At 33.1% G+C, this 17,582-nt stretch overlaps 1 protein-coding gene across 4 annotated transcripts in view; it reads left to right on the top strand.

The window, feature by feature from the left end:
- CWC22 (CWC22 spliceosome associated protein homolog) overlaps nucleotides 1–17,582 on the top strand; it is a 60,110-nt gene that overhangs the window by 26,561 nt on the left and 15,967 nt on the right. For all 4 annotated transcript variants that reach the window (XM_032356110.1, XM_032356108.1, XM_032356109.1 and 1 more), the window contains 9 exons: nucleotides 1,177–1,422; nucleotides 4,269–4,397; nucleotides 5,336–5,504; nucleotides 5,899–5,952; nucleotides 7,940–8,075; nucleotides 8,172–8,378; nucleotides 8,480–8,542; nucleotides 12,785–12,889; nucleotides 14,445–14,526. In XM_032356110.1, coding sequence (XP_032212001.1) covers nucleotides 1,217–1,422; nucleotides 4,269–4,397; nucleotides 5,336–5,504; nucleotides 5,899–5,952; nucleotides 7,940–8,075; nucleotides 8,172–8,378; nucleotides 8,480–8,542; nucleotides 12,785–12,889; nucleotides 14,445–14,526 — 1,151 coding nt within the window. In that variant the 5' untranslated portion in view covers nucleotides 1,177–1,216. The remainder of the gene's footprint in view (nucleotides 1–1,176; nucleotides 1,423–4,268; nucleotides 4,398–5,335; nucleotides 5,505–5,898; nucleotides 5,953–7,939; nucleotides 8,076–8,171; nucleotides 8,379–8,479; nucleotides 8,543–12,784; nucleotides 12,890–14,444; nucleotides 14,527–17,582) is intronic.

Below are 17,582 nucleotides of genomic sequence, written 5' to 3'. Positions count from 1 at the left end.
TCCTGGTAATAATGATAAATGACACTTGTTTTTATTTACTGTATTCATTTATCTAATGGTTGCACAAATCATGAGCAGAATGATCTAAGTTTCCAACTCAGTATAGGTTTAAAAAAAAACCCAGCTAAGTGGACAAACTCTTCTCTCAGAAATGATAACAAAAGAGCAAGAATTTACTCTTCCTGTTAGTTCTTGATAATTTCAGAGAAAAATAACCTTGATTTTTTTAAAAAATGTTACCTTAAGAAAGGATACTCACCTACAAGAAAGAGGATACTCACCTACAAGGAAGAGTTACAGCAGGAAAACAAGTTACTTTTTTTCCGTCTCAAATAACCAGATATTTCTGATATTCTGAGGTTTTTAATGCCAGTTCTATCAAAAAGTAATTTCAAATGTTAACAGTTTTTTAGGACATTTTTTATTCCTGAATTGCCATTGTTAGAAATACGCTCTGGTTTCTTCTTTATGCAGTTTATCATGTACATCATGGTCTAAACAGTCTTCTTTAAACATTGTTTCCATGTCACTCTCATACTCAGAAACTATTAATGAGTCTCCATTGACTATTATAAAAAGCTTAAAGTCTGTTATGTCTTAAAATTTCATACCTTAACTCAAGCTCATTTTGCCAACTACCATTATACATGATGCTTTATTGTTTCCTGACAGTACTGCTTAATAACTTGAACATCCTACTCCCTTTTCCAGTAGTTATTCTGTTCTCCGCTAGTTGCGGAATGCCCTCCTTCATCCTCCACCTTCCCACCCTTGCCCCAGTATAAATTCTGTCAAGCCTTGAAGCCCTCGTTTAAGTTATATTTTTTCTATGAAGCACTTCCTTACCATTCCACACCACTTGCCCTTGTCTGAATTTGTGGCCTGCAAATGGTCTTGCTCATTTGGTGTACAGCTCTTTTAAGTATGTAATTTATAGGGCACCTTGGTGGCTTAGTGGGTTAAGCCTCTGCCTTCAGCTCAGGTCATGATCCCAGGGTCCTTGGATCAAGCCCCTCATCAGGCTCCCTGCTCAGCAGAGAGCCTGCTTCTCCCTCTCCCTCTGCCTGCTGCTCTGCCTACTTATGCCCTCTATCAAATAAATAAAAATCTTTGAAAAAATGTAATGTATGTAATTTATATTATCTTTTCTCCATTAAAAAATTTTTAATATTACAGAAGTAGGGACCGAGAAAAACGCAGAGAAAGAGAAAGAGATATGGATCGTAAAAGGTCTCGGAAATCCCCAACTCCTGGGAGAAGAAGCCCAGAACCATCAGTAACCCAGAGTTCCTCTGCTCAGGATGAACCTACTGCAAAGAAGAAGAAAGATGAGCTGGATCCTCTTCTTACTCGCACGGGTGGAGCATATATTCCTCCTGCAAAGCTCAGGATGATGCAAGAGCAAATTACAGATAAAAACAGGCATGTCAATATCACTGAGTTTATAAAGTAATGATACCTCACTGAAAAAAGTCAACCATGGTCTAATTAACATGGGCTATTGAGAGTTTACATTATTAGTCCACAGTGGTAGAGACCTCAAATTAGGTTTTTCTTCTTTACTCCATAAGCTCCCTTGGAGCTCTGCTTACTGTTTGCCCTGACATTAGCTCAACTTCTTTAACTGAGTGTGGCTCTGTTTGCTATGAAGTTTTCTTTACACAAATGGGCTGTAGGCTGCATTTGAGTCATGGATGTAGTTTGCCAACCCCTATACTAATCTATGAAATGAAGCTGAATCTTCTCTACTCCATAGTTTTCTTAGACCATACCATCTCAGACTGTAATTTTTTGCTAAGGCAATCAAAATTCATTTATGAACATTCACCCTCAAAACACCTTCACTTCCTTTTCAAAATGATTGAGATGAGAGGAGCTATACATGAAAATATAGCTAAGTTTTCAGGACCTCTTTCTTTAGCGGCACGAGAGAAGATAATTTCGGAAAGTGTGGTCCAGGATTGAAATGGTCACTCAGTTGCCACTTAGGTAACAAAAGATTGGGACAAAGGGTAGCTACACTTTGAGAAAAATAGATTTCAAAGTGAGCCAAGAAAGAGTATTCCCACATCTTTCATAGGTATTTTAATGGCAGCTTGAAAGTACTTGAGACCCTTATATAAATGAAATCTAAATTTACTTCGTGAATTAGTTTGAAGTAGAAATGTCATGTATATAAAGTATAAATATTTGAAATAAAATTTTTAAAATTTATGAGCTAGAAAGGGACATTAGATGACATTAAATTTAAAACTAATTAGTAAGTTTCTCTATATGTGTCATATTCCATTACATGGTAATAATGCCTGCAGTGTTATGTTTAGAAGGAGTTTGGAGATGGCTTCTGTGGTTAGCAAGAGCTTCGTGAGCATGTAGACCTTCTGCTATCTGCTCTTAGGAGGAAGCAGTGGTGGCAGCGTTAGTGAGAGAGTCACAATCTCCAATCCAGCCCAAAGCAATCCTAATTATAAAAGACCACAGAAACATTGTTATTAAGCCATGTCTTTCTTACTTCCTTATAAATAAAGTGGGTGGAGAAGAGTCCCCAGTACACGTAATTTTACACTGATTCCTGGAAGATAATTTCATACAGTTTAAATCTGCTCATAGTCTTTAAAGGGGACAAGGTGAAGTAGAAGTCTCTTAAGAGAAGTCTATAGACTTTACTTTTAGTAGATACTAAGTCAGGAGAATTGTAGGCTTCTTAATTAGGAAGTGCAGTTGTACTTGATTATAGTTTTTGTTTGACCAAAGTTTAATAGGAGAGATTGTGATTATATATCAGCAGTCTTACTCATTAGGCTAGTTTTTAAGCCATTGATCTTGATAGTAGCGTACCAAGGGGTTGGGGTTGGGGGCCCCTGGAAGTGTTGCACCCACCTCAAACGCAGGCATTTAGCAAGTACATGATCTATAAGGAATTTAAAAACAATATAATTAACTGCAGATCACTCTGCATTTTGTCCTCACTGTCTGCTGAGGACAATGTCAGTGATAAAATACCCTTCCCACCAGGGTAGACTGCTCTCCCTTCCTCTCCCTTAGTATACCACTCCAGATCAGGGATCTTTAATGTACATACCTTCAAGAGGCGAATAGGTAGAATTTGGCAACACATGAATGTAAATGGAAAGAAAAAATTGCGTCTTTATTTTTACTTTCCTCTAACTAAAGTTTAGCATTTCTTTCTATGAGGAATGTAGGCAGCAGACTGTAGCATTAACAAGAGTATTTGCTGCAAACATATGAAAATATTACTTATATCCATGCTACTTGGAAATTAAAGAAGTTATTAGTTCTACCACCACTTCTTGTTATTTAATGTGTTAAGAACCACATAGAATTCTGTATCAAACTTTTTTTCTTTGCATGCTTTGAAACCTTTTTAAATATGATTGATATCCTTTGTAATTCTATATATTTATATATATTACTCCAAAAAGTCCTTCAGCTTCACGAGACTACCAGAGAAGTATAAGGAAGATGAGAAAGATAAGATGCTCTACAGCTGAAATCATATTCCACAGAGAAATAAATATAAAAACCATAGAATTACAGAGCTTTAGAAGACCTTAGGTGTTACCAGGTTAAACCTAAACAAATCTAGTTAGGCTAAATTATTTGCCTAAGGTCTGAGTTAAAAAACAAGCAATACAGATGTGAGACTACTGCCTAAATGTGGACATGTTCTTTAAAATACAACAGTCTTTCAGCCCCATGATTTCATGTGACTCCCTTTTCCTGTATTTATTGCTATTTCTTTACAGTTTAAAATATTTAATCTTGTTTTCCTTATCATGCTTTTATAAAAAAGTATATAATAAAAATCTCCTTTTAAGGCTTATACTTGGATACTTCATATTATAATTTAAAATTTTTTAAAGTTGTCATTTTAAAATATTCAAAGACAATTTTAGCTGAAGTATTATAATGTAAAATAAGTATGTATTGAATCTTATAATTTCCAATGTAATGTTATAATTTCCAATATATGTGGATGTAAAAACAAAACATTATACTTATATATCCTTATATAATTTTATTATGTTATTAAAGAGAAGTGATCTGTAGTTGAGCATTTATCCAGAACATCAAATACAGGTTTAGGTATTCATATAATCATTTATTTTACTGCACTTTGAGGTCATTTTGTGAAAATAATGTTAAAAACAAAGGGAGCCTAAGTATTTTTTATGTTCTTATTATAATCTCTGGTTACTGTAATTGTTGACTAAGTTTTCATGTTTATTAAAATCAATTCTTTTTAGCTTAGCATACCAGAGGATGAGCTGGGAGGCCCTAAAGAAGTCAATCAATGGTCTTATCAACAAAGTCAACATCTCTAATATAGGTATTATTATTCAAGAGCTTCTTCAAGAAAACATAGTTAGAGGAAGGTAAGCATCAGCTATTTTATTTATAGTATTTCATAGCAGTTTTTCAAAGGATCATAATACCTACATGGACAATAATTGTTGATTTATGGTGCTACTTCAGTAGTAGTCGAGAGTAATTATGTAAAATGCAGTTCTTTTAAAAATGTATGGCCACTAACATAAAACTTGCACTTCACCATTAGAAATTGTGCAGTTTTTGCTTTTGAAAAGTTCTGATGTCACATAATGATTTTTGTGTAGACATTTGTTTACTGAATACTTCCAATAATTTAAACTCATAGGAAATAATGAACATTTTATTTATATATGTATATGTAATTTTAATTTCTAATGAAAAGTGGGAAGGTGTAAGAAAAAAGAAAGATCAGTGATCAATGTTAGAAAAGCCGAAGGGAATGACAGTCATTTTTTGTGTAGTTTTAATTGGTTGTGATTTTAAAAGGATCATGAAATAAAAATATGTCATATATTTTTTTTATTTTGAAATCTGAAGGGTATTTTCCTGTGTCATTTCACATGACTCTGATTTATCATTTCCAAAACATTGGTTAGGGAGCAAGTAAAGTAAGATGTAACATGTTGTGGGGATATAGAAAGTTGAGCAAGAAGCAGCTTGTCCTCAAAGGTAGGTAGGTAGAGTGCTCCCGTTTTAGTCAGAAAACAGCAGAGGCTATATGGGTTGCTTAAGATCGCACAGTTTATATAAGTTGGGTTTTCTTTTCTCATTTTCTACTCTGTTGATTCAGTTGTCAAAGTTAAACCTGGTAACTATTAAGATAAACTGTTTTCCTGCCTTTTGGCAGTCCAGTAATTATTTGTCATTACATTGCTAGAAATAACTTTGCATCTTTCCCTTTATCAAATGCATGTAGAACCATGGTCATTTCAAAATGAATTAGAAGTGGAACCTTGTTGACTTTTTTTTCTTTTATAAACAGAGGCCTGCTGTCCAGATCTGTTTTGCAAGCGCAGAGTGCTTCTCCAATCTTCACCCATGTTTATGCAGCGTTAGTGGCAATTATCAACTCAAAATTTCCACAGATTGGGGAATTAATCCTTAAAAGGTTAATTCTTAATTTCCGAAAAGGCTATCGAAGAAATGATAAGGTATATATGATGGGCGTGTTAAGTCGACAGCTACATAGCAACAGACTAATAATCTAGTATCTACAGTGATAAGCAATGTTGATTGCTACTTAGGAATTCTTTTTAAAAACTGCATTTCATGAGAACATTTTTTTTGTTCCATTAAATATCTCTGGCCACTAACAGTGAGCCACAGAAATGATAGCTATAACTGTAAGATTATAATTATTTAGCCGGAAATGACACTATTTCACATTTAATAGTTTTCATCTTGTAACTTTCTTACATCATAAAAATTATCCTTGTGTGCTATATATTTTAAATAAAGTATGTAATAAATAAGCTATAGATTTAGTAGTTAAATGAAAATTGATTTTAGTTTATAGTTTAAATTGTCTCTACCTTCACTTTTCAGCAACTATGTCTTACTGCTTCAAAATTTGTGGCACATCTTATTAACCAAAATGTGGTAAGTAATTCTCAAAATTTGGTACCATGCAGTGGCATTAGACATCACATGCTTTATGCCACTTCATTGACACATCTCTATCTTTATTTTGCCTTGTGGTCTTTCAGAAAAGAATCTTAGATGATATTTTAGTTTTAAAACTGTAATAAATGTGATTAATGTTCTTAAATTTAAAAAGGAACTCAGAACAAATATTTTATCAAATTGATCTCACTCTTAATATTGTACATGGTTATTCAGCTACAAATTATTCCTTCAAAGAATGTAATTTAATCATATTTATAAGACAATAAAGTTAATATTTCCTCCACTCTTTTCTCCTGTACCTATTGTTGAGAATGTACTATCTGATATTCTATAAAAAAATCTTTTCTCTGCAATAACTAGTATATAGTCATATATTCTTAGAAACAGTTTATAGAGGCACCTGGGTGACTCAGTTAAACGTCTGCATTCGGCTCAGGTCATGATTTCAGGGTCCTGGAATCAAGTCTCACATCAGGCTCCCTGTCTGGCAGGGAGCCTGCTTCTCCCTCTCTGTCTCTCCACTCCTTTCACTCTCACTCTCTGTCTCAAATAAGTAAATAAAATCAAAAAAAGAAAAAAAAATCAATTTATAAAATGTAAATGAAATAATTTTAATCTGTTTTAATTGCAAGTAATTTTCTGTGTTCAGGTTTTGTGTTTATTTTGTATTCATTCATTTACCTATTTGATGGGTTTTTTTTTAATTTGAGAGTTTTGAATTAGCTTCTATTTAAACTAAAGAAAAATAGGATTTCTCTTATTCACACTCAAAGCTTTCCTTCAGATATATGTTATGTTTAATTATATATAAGAGGAAGAATTTTGAAGTCTCATTCAATCTTTATTTACCATTATTTTCATTCTTTCCAAATGAAATTCCCATGTTCATTCTTAAAAACCCATTAGATTTTAACGTAATGAGTTAAATTATTATTACAATGATAACTTGTTTCTTAAGACCATGGGGACTTAATTTCACATATTTACGTGAAAGCACAGAAAGTAAGTTTTGGTTTTTGAATGTGTATTCATTTATGTTGAAAATATTTTTGGCATTGCCACAAAACTGTTAAAATGTTAATTATGTTAGGTTTTCCAGCTGTGGTACAGGGCAATATTTTCTTATCACTCTGATACAAGACTAAAACTATTAGACCTCCCCACCATACCACAAAATAAAAGCAATATGTATTTTAGATGTTGTGCTCAATTGAAAGAGTGTCTTCCCAAGTTAAGACTTAGACTGTGTACTTCCCCATCTCAAAAAAGTATCTGACCTTAGGAAGACGTAGGTACTGGTGGCTTGAAAATGCTTCCTAGTACATTTCCTTTTCACAGGAAAGCTGCTCAATAGAATTTTATTCCCATCCCACCTGGCATTGTTTTTAAGTATTACATTTTTAACTTGGCCAGTGTCAATTACTTGATTTAGTTTAAAAAAAAAAAAAAAGAGAGAGAAGTATTTTAAAACCTTCCTTGAGTCCCAGATATTTTCTTTAAGAACTATTTGCTGTATAACAGAATTGCTGATAGAATGAACTAGGAAATGGATATAGAGTTGTGGTTGTGAAGAATGGCATTAGAAAAAGTATAGCATAATTTTTAACTTCTATTTTGAAACTAATTATGGCATTTCCTGTAGATATTTTATTGTTTCCTATATATAATATATAAGAATTATTTCTTCTGGAGATAAATCAAGTAGTTGTATTTAATGTAATCAGTTTAGATTTTTGGAACAGTCATCTGGAAATTTTTAACAGACATAATAAGAGTGAAAGAAAAATTGTATCCCATATTTGGAGTATTTCTGTATGCATTCTAAAACTTTGCTCATCATATGTATAATATTATTGCTGCAAAAACCAGATTTGCCAATTTTTTAAATTACTGTCAATAGTAGGTTAATTATATATGTAAAAGCATTTTCTCAATTCCATATGTCTTCATTCTATTTAAGGCACATGAAGTTTTATGCCTAGAGATGCTCACTTTGCTCCTAGAAAGACCAACAGATGATAGTGTTGAAGTAGCTATTGGTTTTCTCAAGGAATGTGGCCTCAAATTAACACAAGTGTCACCAAGAGGAATCAATGGTAAGTATATTACCTTGGTTTGATATTGAGCTTTTGTTTGAGTATTATAATATCTTTTGCTTATTTTATTGCTTTTTTCTTTCATTTTAACTTCAGCTATATTTGAGCGCCTCCGAAACATTCTCCATGAGTCTGAAATTGACAAAAGAGTTCAGTATATGATTGAAGTGATGTTTGCTGTACGGAAAGATGGATTCAAGGACCACCCGGTTATCCTAGAAGGCCTTGACTTAGTGGAAGAAGATGATCAGTTTACCCATATGCTCCCTTTGGAGGATGACTATAATCCAGAAGATGTTCTTAGTGAGTTAGAGTTGGGAAGGGGCAGGCTACAGGGTGAGTTGGGAAGTAGGGTACCAACAAATGTAAATAGAGAAAATAAATAATTTTTAATTTTTTTTAAGATGTTTTCAAGATGGATCCTAATTTTATGGAGAATGAAGAGAAGTACAAAGCTATTAAGAAAGGTATGTGGAATTTTACAATCTATTTTGGATCAATAGAAGCAATTCTTGTAGATATGTAATACTGGTAGGAAAGCTTAAATCACTGACCTAATGAAATCTCTGCTATTATGATGCCATTCTCTTCACTGTTTTCTCATACATTTTTTTTCTTTTCATTATTATTTCTTGTTTGTGGTATTACTTCATTCTCAGTTGTTTACCTTATTGTCCCCTTCCTCTTTTCCTCTATTTAAATTGTACAGTGCTTAAGTCTCATTCCTCTTAAGAAATGTCCATATTGGGGTGCCTGCGTGGCTCACTCGGTTGAAGGTCTGATTCAGTTTTGGCTCAGGTCATGATCTCAGGGTCCTGAGATTGAGCCCCGTGGCAGACTCCGTGTTCAGCGGCGAGTTTGGTTCAGATTTTCTCACTCTCCTTCTGCCCCTCTATCTGTGCATGCTCTCGCGCTCTCTAAGATAGATAAATAGAATAAATGAATGAATAAATCTAAAATATGTAAATAGATCTTTAAAAAAAATAAGAAAGGTTCATATATTACTAGTAGCCCTTATTTTAACTTCACTACCACTTAAGAATTGGTACTTAAATTGATGTCTGATTTAAGATTCAACTAGATGCTATACTTTTATTATAAAGTGCTATACTTCATTATTTCTTGAGAGCAGATTGATAATCCTGATAAAATCACTCATAATTCCGGATAGGCTATCAGTGCTCAATAAATTAGTGAGTTGATTATTATTATCGTTTGTACATCATCAGTATATTACAAGCACTAACTTTGGACAGATTTTGGTTTGTATTTTGTCTGTGCCATTACTAGAGAAGTGACCTGGTACACATTATTTGTTTGATATAAAGTTACTTGTTTGTTTAAGGATAAATAAAATATAGTGCTTTGTATTATCATAGAGCAAGGATTTAGGCAATGCTTTTTTTATTTTTGGACATTTGTATGGTTTTTCTTTTAAAGCTAATTTTCAGGGCTACCTATATAATTATAATTATGATTTTATGAGTGCATTTTCCTTGAGTTGTGATTTTTTTTTTTTTTATGTGAGAAGTACTTACTGTTCTGAAAGCTCGGGAAGACAGTAGGAGGCCTAGAGCTCTGTCATTTCCTGCATTCTGGCTTTAGTCAGACTTGGAAGTAGAATGAAGTAGAAGTAAGGTGTAAGCAGCTTTCCATTTCTGTACATTATTCTAAAAATCTGGTACAATAAGTAGATTGCTCTCCTTAGGTGCCAATTTCCTAGGGGCATTTCACTGCGTTAGCCAGATTCCTTTTGCTATTACAATTTAGTTTCCAAACATGGAGAATTCCCTAGACCCATTTTGCCTTCTTATGAACTTCTTTTTCTACAGTATCACTCAAAGATTCTAAATGGTTTTATGGAATTTTTATCATACCTAGTAGGATTTTTTTTTAACTTGGAAACTCCACATCCATTTGTTTAGGATATCTGTGGTTGAGCAATGTCAGGAAAGTAGTACTCTTCTTTATTGTAGCACTTAAACGCTTTGAACTTAAGTTCACTTTATACTTTTGAAAATTATTTAGGACCCCAAAGAGCATTTGTTTGTGTGGGTTACATCTGTCGACATTTACTTTATTAGAAATTAAAACTGAGAATATCAAAATCATTTCAAAGAGTAATAAAAACAGTGTTATGTTACATTACATACTTTTATGAAAATAACTACTCGATGAAACAAATTTAAGAAAAATGCCATGTTTTGTATATTTTATACAGTTTAATGTCTGACTTAATAGAAATGGATTTTCATATTGTTGGTGATTTCAATCTTTTGCAATAGGTTGTTTTCATTGAAGTATATGAAGAAAATTGAGCTTCATAGATAATATGTATTTGGAAAAGAGAGAAGCATTTTAATAACCTTTTCAGATAGTATGTATATTCTTCCTTAATACTGTGCCAGTATTTAAAAGCTAATTGTTTCTTCAAGATTAGTTGCAGTGTGAAACCTGAAACTATATTCATGAATTTTCATACTCTGTTACCTTAAAATCCATTGGCCTGTCACTTTGAGTGCATCTTTTACCCATGTATGATTTTGCAGCATGTTCCATTGGTCATTTAGAAAATACCCATTCATCAGTTATGCATATCTTCTAAGTGTTAACATTTTAACATTATCAAAATTAAATTAACACATTAACACAGTATCAAAAAATCACATTTATTAGTATTCCCACCTACCTCATCAGAGAAGTCTAAGTATTGGGAAACTATTAAGCTCACAGGAATGGATCCAAGTTCTCCAAAATTCTAATTTTCTCTTGAGAACTCCTATTTTATAATGGTAGTAAGTACTGTTAATTATTTTCTTTGAAGTGACAATCTCACTTTGTTTATATTTGAGAAAATGTCTGCCAAATGCCTAACAGTTCTAGTTTGCCAGCCATTCTTTCACTAATTGACCTTACAAGTCAAAGAGTCACACAAGTGCTTTTCTTTGAGGAAAACATCACCATTGTGCATCTGTCTTTAACAGAAAGGCTGTGTATGAATTCATGTTTTGCTACTCAGATTATTTGTGCTTACCCTTCAGAACTGAGATTCAGTGAAATTAGTGGTTTTCTATTTCCTCCTCGAGGGCATCCTCAGGTCAAACTGGCTCTTTTCCCGCCTCCAACAGCATGGCAGTAAAGAGCACAGTGACGGCTGGTGCAGTCTGGTGCCTTGATTTGTGCTCAGGTTGCAGCGGTTTCAACTCCCATTGCTTTCAGACCCTTGTAGATGGCAACACAGAGAAAAGGCAGATAATGTCCGGGTGTTGTTAGGAAAATAGTTGTAACCTCACAGACCACCTGACAGGCCTAACCAATCCCCCAGGGACTCACAGACCACAGCTTGAAAGTGCTGCTTCATTCAGTTAGTGAAATACAGTTGTCATTGCCTAAGTGATTTCAGTAAGTAGATTCTTAAGTGGAGAGATGAGGAGAGGATGATGTAAATGACTAGACAATTCATTTGACCTTCATTCTTTCATAAAATGTTCTTCTAGAACTGGCATTTAAAAAATGGCCACAGCAGGAAGTGGGCACAGCTTTAGTAATTAGCACCTTAGCGTGACCCAGGTGCATTTGTGTTTTAGGTTTTACAGCATTTGGGAAGACAGCAGGAGTGCCTGTCTTCCTACTATTGAATACTAAATAGTTTCCTCTCTTGTCTGAGCCACATTATATAATAGGAAACTAGACACTTTAGATTATTTCTTGAGGTCACATTTGTTAGAGATATTCCTGGGATTTTTGTGTCAGCTAAGGGCTGAATGACAGCTCTTTGTTTGAATAAAATGATTTATTTTTCATGGTATGATGTTTTCTGATAGCATTAAATATTATATGTGTCTCCTGATTTATAATGCTCAGTTAAATATAAGAAATTAGAATTTCCCTAAAAGTAAGTTCACCCTAAAACTTTATTTTAGAAACTCCGATTTTAAAATAATTCAGAAGTGAAGTGCTAGACGGCTTTGTAAAATCTTTTATCAGATCAACAGAGTACACACCATTGGGCAAAATATAACTAGTTTTTTTCATTTGTTTATTATTAATGTGATAAAAGACTAGCCTTAGGTAGTCTTTTATTTACATCACTGTTTTCATCCAGTTCTATTGTAAGCTGTATTTTAAGAAGTGATTTTCCAGTGAAGTGCTCATCTTACCAATTTTTTTCAAGGTTTTTAGACTTCTGTTTCTGATATGGAAAGTTGTAAGATTAATTATAATATTCTATTTAATAGGTACACATTAGAATAAAAATCTCATTACTGTTTAAACACTAAATTATGCAATTATTTTTTCTCCCTTTGTCTTTCATAGCCTAAATTCTTGTTTTCTATATCTACCTTAGTTTTGTATAACAGACTGTCTTCTTTCTGATGCTGAACTAATAATATTTTGACTCCAGTGTACTAGTTTCCAATCTTAACTTGTTTTTCCGGTGCTCTTGCTCTTTTGGAAAACTTCATCTACTTGTTTTTGTTCTTGTTCTTCTCTTCCTGCCCTTATTTTATGACCATTTTCTGCTTGGCAGAAGAATGATACAGATGGCTCTCTGACCACCTAAACAATACCACAGGCTCGTGTGCTCACTTTGTTGGGTGATAAACTATAGCCACTGTGGATTTTGGTGAACTGAGAATTATCTTCTCAGAATGAGATTCACGTGTATCACTTGCTCATTAATATTTTCCCATACTTTGTTCTGATAGAAATTCTTGATGAGGGAGATAGTGACTCAAACACAGACCAAGATGCTGGAAGTAGTGAAGAGGAAGAGGAAGAAGAAGATGAAGAGGGAGAAGAAGATGAAGAAGGTAAAAGTATAGCTCATTCAAGTAATATTGTGAAATACTCTGAAATTAAATTAATTCTAAAGGAGTCCTCTAAAATAGTGGTTCCCAATCTGTGGAGGGCTGGGGGCTGCTCCTGGCCTCTAGTGGGTGAAGGCTAGGGATGCTGTTCAACATCCTACAAATCACAAGACTGCCCTCACCACAACAGAGTGTTCTGTAGCCCAGAATGTCAGTATTGCTCAGGTTGAAAAACCCTGTTCTAAAAGTATTAAACAAGGAAATCATTTTGTAATATCAGCATAATTTTAATTTGACATTTTATGCCTTTGAGTATAAACTGTGAAAAAGATGCATTCGTGTTGAGTGCATGTGATTCTGTAGCCCAGACATGAATGTGACCAATGAAAGTGGCCAAGTATTTATTTGCTGTTCATTTTGGCAAAATAGAGTGGGGAGGCCAAAAGCTGTGTCTGCACAAAGCAGGCATGATGTTCTTCTTCAGCTTCGATTGCTTTAGTTCACAGAAAAATAAGCTCAGAACTTTATTTTAGTTAAATCTTAGTTAAAACATCAGAACATACGTAAGCTGGCCATTATTTACTTAAATTACATATTTGAAAATATTAAAAGTATGTCTCTCCCTTTTAGGACAAAACACATTTTAGTTCTGTCCTAAAATGTAATTATTCTTCTACAACATATTTTATAAAAATAAGTTCCATTTTTTTCTGGTGTCTTTCTTACTTAAAACATTTCCTGTGTACTACATTTAGTTTTAGAATTTCTTTACGTGAAAATACTGTTCAAATAAGAAATACTAAATATAGGAGAAGTTGTCATGTATTAGATAAGAGAAAATTTTGACAAATACGCATATTTATATTGGACCCATCTAGTCTGTCATGATGATCCAGTGTTTTCTGAGACTTAATTTCTAACCATAATTTACAGTTCTTCCAAATTATCAGGCTACTGTTTATAATTCTGGAAATAATATTTTGCCAAACAACAGCATGAGTGCTGCCTTTTATGTCTACATGAGCAAATGACACAGAAACAAAAATAATATTTCTGGCTTGATTTTGGACTTCTTTGAACTGACAAAAGTTATTAAAATACTTTAAGATACAGCAGAAGACTAGAAATGGCTACTTTGAGCATGCAAATACTATTTCACACTGTAGAAAATAGCATTACTGTTAAACTCATAGATTCTAAATACTTATGAAAAATTAGGGGCGCCTCGGTGGCTCAGTGGGTTAAGCCTCTGCCTTCAGCTCAGGCCATGATCCCAAGATCCTGGGATCGAGCCCCGCATCGGGCTCTCTGCTCAGCAGGTAGCCTGTTTCCCCCTCTCTCTCTGCCTGCCTCTCTGCCTACTTGTGATCTCTCTCTCTGTGTCAAATAAATAAATAAAATCGTTCCAATTTTAGTATATGTGCTGCCGAAGCGAGCACAATAAATAAAATCTTTATTTAAAAAAAAGGAAAGAAAGATTATTATCTGGAGATACATTTTTAGTCCTTCACATTTATTTTTGTAGTTTCATAATTTTGTTATGTTTAATTTCTTTCAGGACAGAAAGTAACCATTCATGACAAAACAGAAATTAATCTAGTCTCATTTCGTCGTACAATTTATCTTGCTATTCAGTCAAGGTAAGATACTATAGCTCAGTTCATCTTTATTTTTGAAAGAGGATGGACAAGAAGATGGGATTTTTTACAATCTGATGACAGAAAACTAGATGGCACTTTAGGGATTCTCAGACTACCTGCCCTTCATAGATCCCATAGATCCCTGCTATTGATTCTTTGTTTCAAGAGAAAATTATCTTTATTTGTTTGGAAGGTCTAATTGTGTCACAGAATTTAATGTTTTTTTCTTTTTTTTTTAACTTTGTCATTCCTTATAGTTAATATCACTAATTAAAAACCTGAAGACAGCTTAGTGTTATAGAGCTGGCACAGTATTAATTGTAGTGGAAATTTAATATTTTTAAATTTGGTTTCTAATTCTGATTCTAAGCAGAGAAGCACTGTTATGATAACTTTTGGACACTGATTTTTTTGTGTGTGCAGATGGAAATGAATATATATGGAAATAGGAATTAGGAAGGTTTTGAGGACCCTTTGAAGTAATGTTAAGTAAGAACTACTGTGATGTCTTATGAATATCTTATTCCCTTTGAAGGCTATGAGTTTGGTTTGGAAGAGAAATAAATGAAATATTAAATGCTTAGTACATCTGTTGTTTTTTATGCAAATCAGCCTATTGATTTAATGGCACAGTGTTTACATTTTGCACCGGAGGAGGAATGTTTTCTCAGTTTTGTTTTCTTACTAGGTTTTGTATATTTCCATTTAGTATGATGTAATAGCAAAAATGATTCATACGTAGGAGTCATCCTGTTTTTATTCTGTCTGAAAACTTTTTGGCTTAGATTCATCTTCAGAAAGAGAAATGTTACAAAGCAAAACATTGGCTAGAAATATTTTTGGTTTATCCTTACCTATTTCTTTGCCTTTTGCACAGAAGAAAAATCTATTAACTATGTTTTCATACAAACTTAAAGTGGAAAATGAAAATTTTTTGCTATAGGTAAAAATCCTTACAGTTTGACCTTTCATTTATCCTTTTTTAGAAATTCAACAGTAATCTATTGTAAACAGCAGATACACTGTTTTAATATTGGTGTTAACATTAACTTTGAAGAGTTACAGTGGAGCTGTTTGGATAATTACGTAAAGGAAACTTTTTTTTTTTGGTTTACCAAACCTTAATAGTCCTTGAACCACAGAAAATATTTTAAAAATGAAAGCATTAGACAGGTGACAGTCAGAATTACAGAGTGATACCAACTCTAGTAACGGCAATACCATTTCATGTGTTGGTATTTGTTAAGCGTTTTGAACCCCTACATGTCTGTTAAAAATGACTTATATATGACGAAGTTTACTATACTTAAAATCTCATGCATATTTTAGAAAGAACCACGAAGACTTTGGTAGACCAGATGTTTAAAGGACATGGTTGAGGGATTCATGTAATGGGATCCTGAATCATAAAGTTACTAAACAAATATCACTCTAGACTAAGAAGTGCTATTATTGGTCATTAAAACAGCTGAAGTGATTTACTGTGTGTTGTTTTTTTTTTTCTTCAAAGCAACAGCACTCAATATTAATGACTTTAGGGAGATACAGGTAGACATTGGTGGGAATTTAAATTGATATGCTCTTTATGGAAAGCCTTTTAGTAACATGAATTAAGGGCTTAATGTTGATGCCATTTGACCATTTTTCAAAATTGACAGAACTATATAGAGTTGTTCAGTACAAAAAAGAAAAAGACTATCTTGTCCAATAGAAATAATCAAATGTCTAGTTTATGCCACTAGTGAAAGTTAGGCTAATGGGGAATTATTATTGGTATGGTCAAGTGGTCTGATTTAATGTGAAATGGGGCAAAAACGGTATAGACTATATAGTACTGTACCAGTAGTATTTTTTATTAATTTTTTTTAATTTTTTTATAAACATATAATCCAGTAGTATTATCTTAAGTGTTTAGATAGGTAGACAGATTCTAGAAGTGACACATTAACATATCAACCATGGTTGCCTTGAGAAGAGATTGGGTTTTTTGTGTCTGTGTTTTCCAGTTTTTTTGTATTTTTCAAGTCTTATGTTTACAATACACCAGTCTCTACCAAATATAATATAAATCAAGAATGGAATATAATCATCTAGTCAGATGGCAGTGAGGGCATTTTATACAGTTTGCTTTTGGAAATCTTGCAGACAGAACTAAGGTCTGACAACTGAACTGTGTGGTGATTTTATTTTTTTACTTTCTTTTCTTTTATATTTGTTGACTGATCTCATCAGTACTCTTCTTACTATTCTGGCTCTTTAATGACCCTCATTCACATAAAACATAAAATTATGTCGGTTTTGTTATTGAAACAGATTTGTTAATGAAAAGTAAACATTCCTGTTTATTCTTGCTTTCAAATGATGCTCCACTCTGATTTTTCATTATTGAAGCTCTAGCATCAGAGGGTGGTGGGTCTGTCATTTTCCCACCAAACTTTCTTAGATTGGAAACATCAATAAAACCATTTGTAAACACAGCTGGAAAACTAACATCACGTAAAATCATTTTCTTTACTCTTGCCCTCAGTCACTCTTTATTTGTATTAAACCTGAAATTTATTTGACTTAGCAACCTAAGATAACTGAAATATCAAGCAAATTTAATTCATTTAATATTTACATTTAGTGCAACTTCAAAACAGTCTTGTGTAAGGTGCTACCAGATACTTCTCAAATAAAACAAGAACAAGGAGAAGAGACTGCCATACAGCTAACTTTCTCACTGGTACTTATTAGATAAACAGAAAGTTGTAAAGTATTTTTCTTAATTAATTGACTCATTTTTCAGATTTTGCAGGGTTTTTTCCTGCATACTAATTCTGTTTTTAAATCAAAACTAGGAAAGAAAGTGTCACATCTTTCAAAATACTTTTTGGTAATATTGCTGTATTGTTGAAGTTTATCAACTACAGTTTAATATTTTAATCTTAGTGCCAGATATTGTTTAGTATTACCTGTTGCAGAAGTGCTTTCTGATATATTTCTTTCTTCGTTTTAGGTTTTTTTTTTTTAATTCCTTTACATTGTACCATCCTGGGTTATTACTCTGTTATGCT

The sequence above is a fragment of the Mustela erminea genome, chromosome 8, assembly GCF_009829155.1.
Source record: "Mustela erminea isolate mMusErm1 chromosome 8, mMusErm1.Pri, whole genome shotgun sequence".
Classification (NCBI taxonomy): Eukaryota; Metazoa; Chordata; class Mammalia; order Carnivora; family Mustelidae; genus Mustela; species Mustela erminea.
Note: the sequence above shows the minus strand (reverse complement) of the source record. Positions and strands in the feature narration are given on the sequence as shown.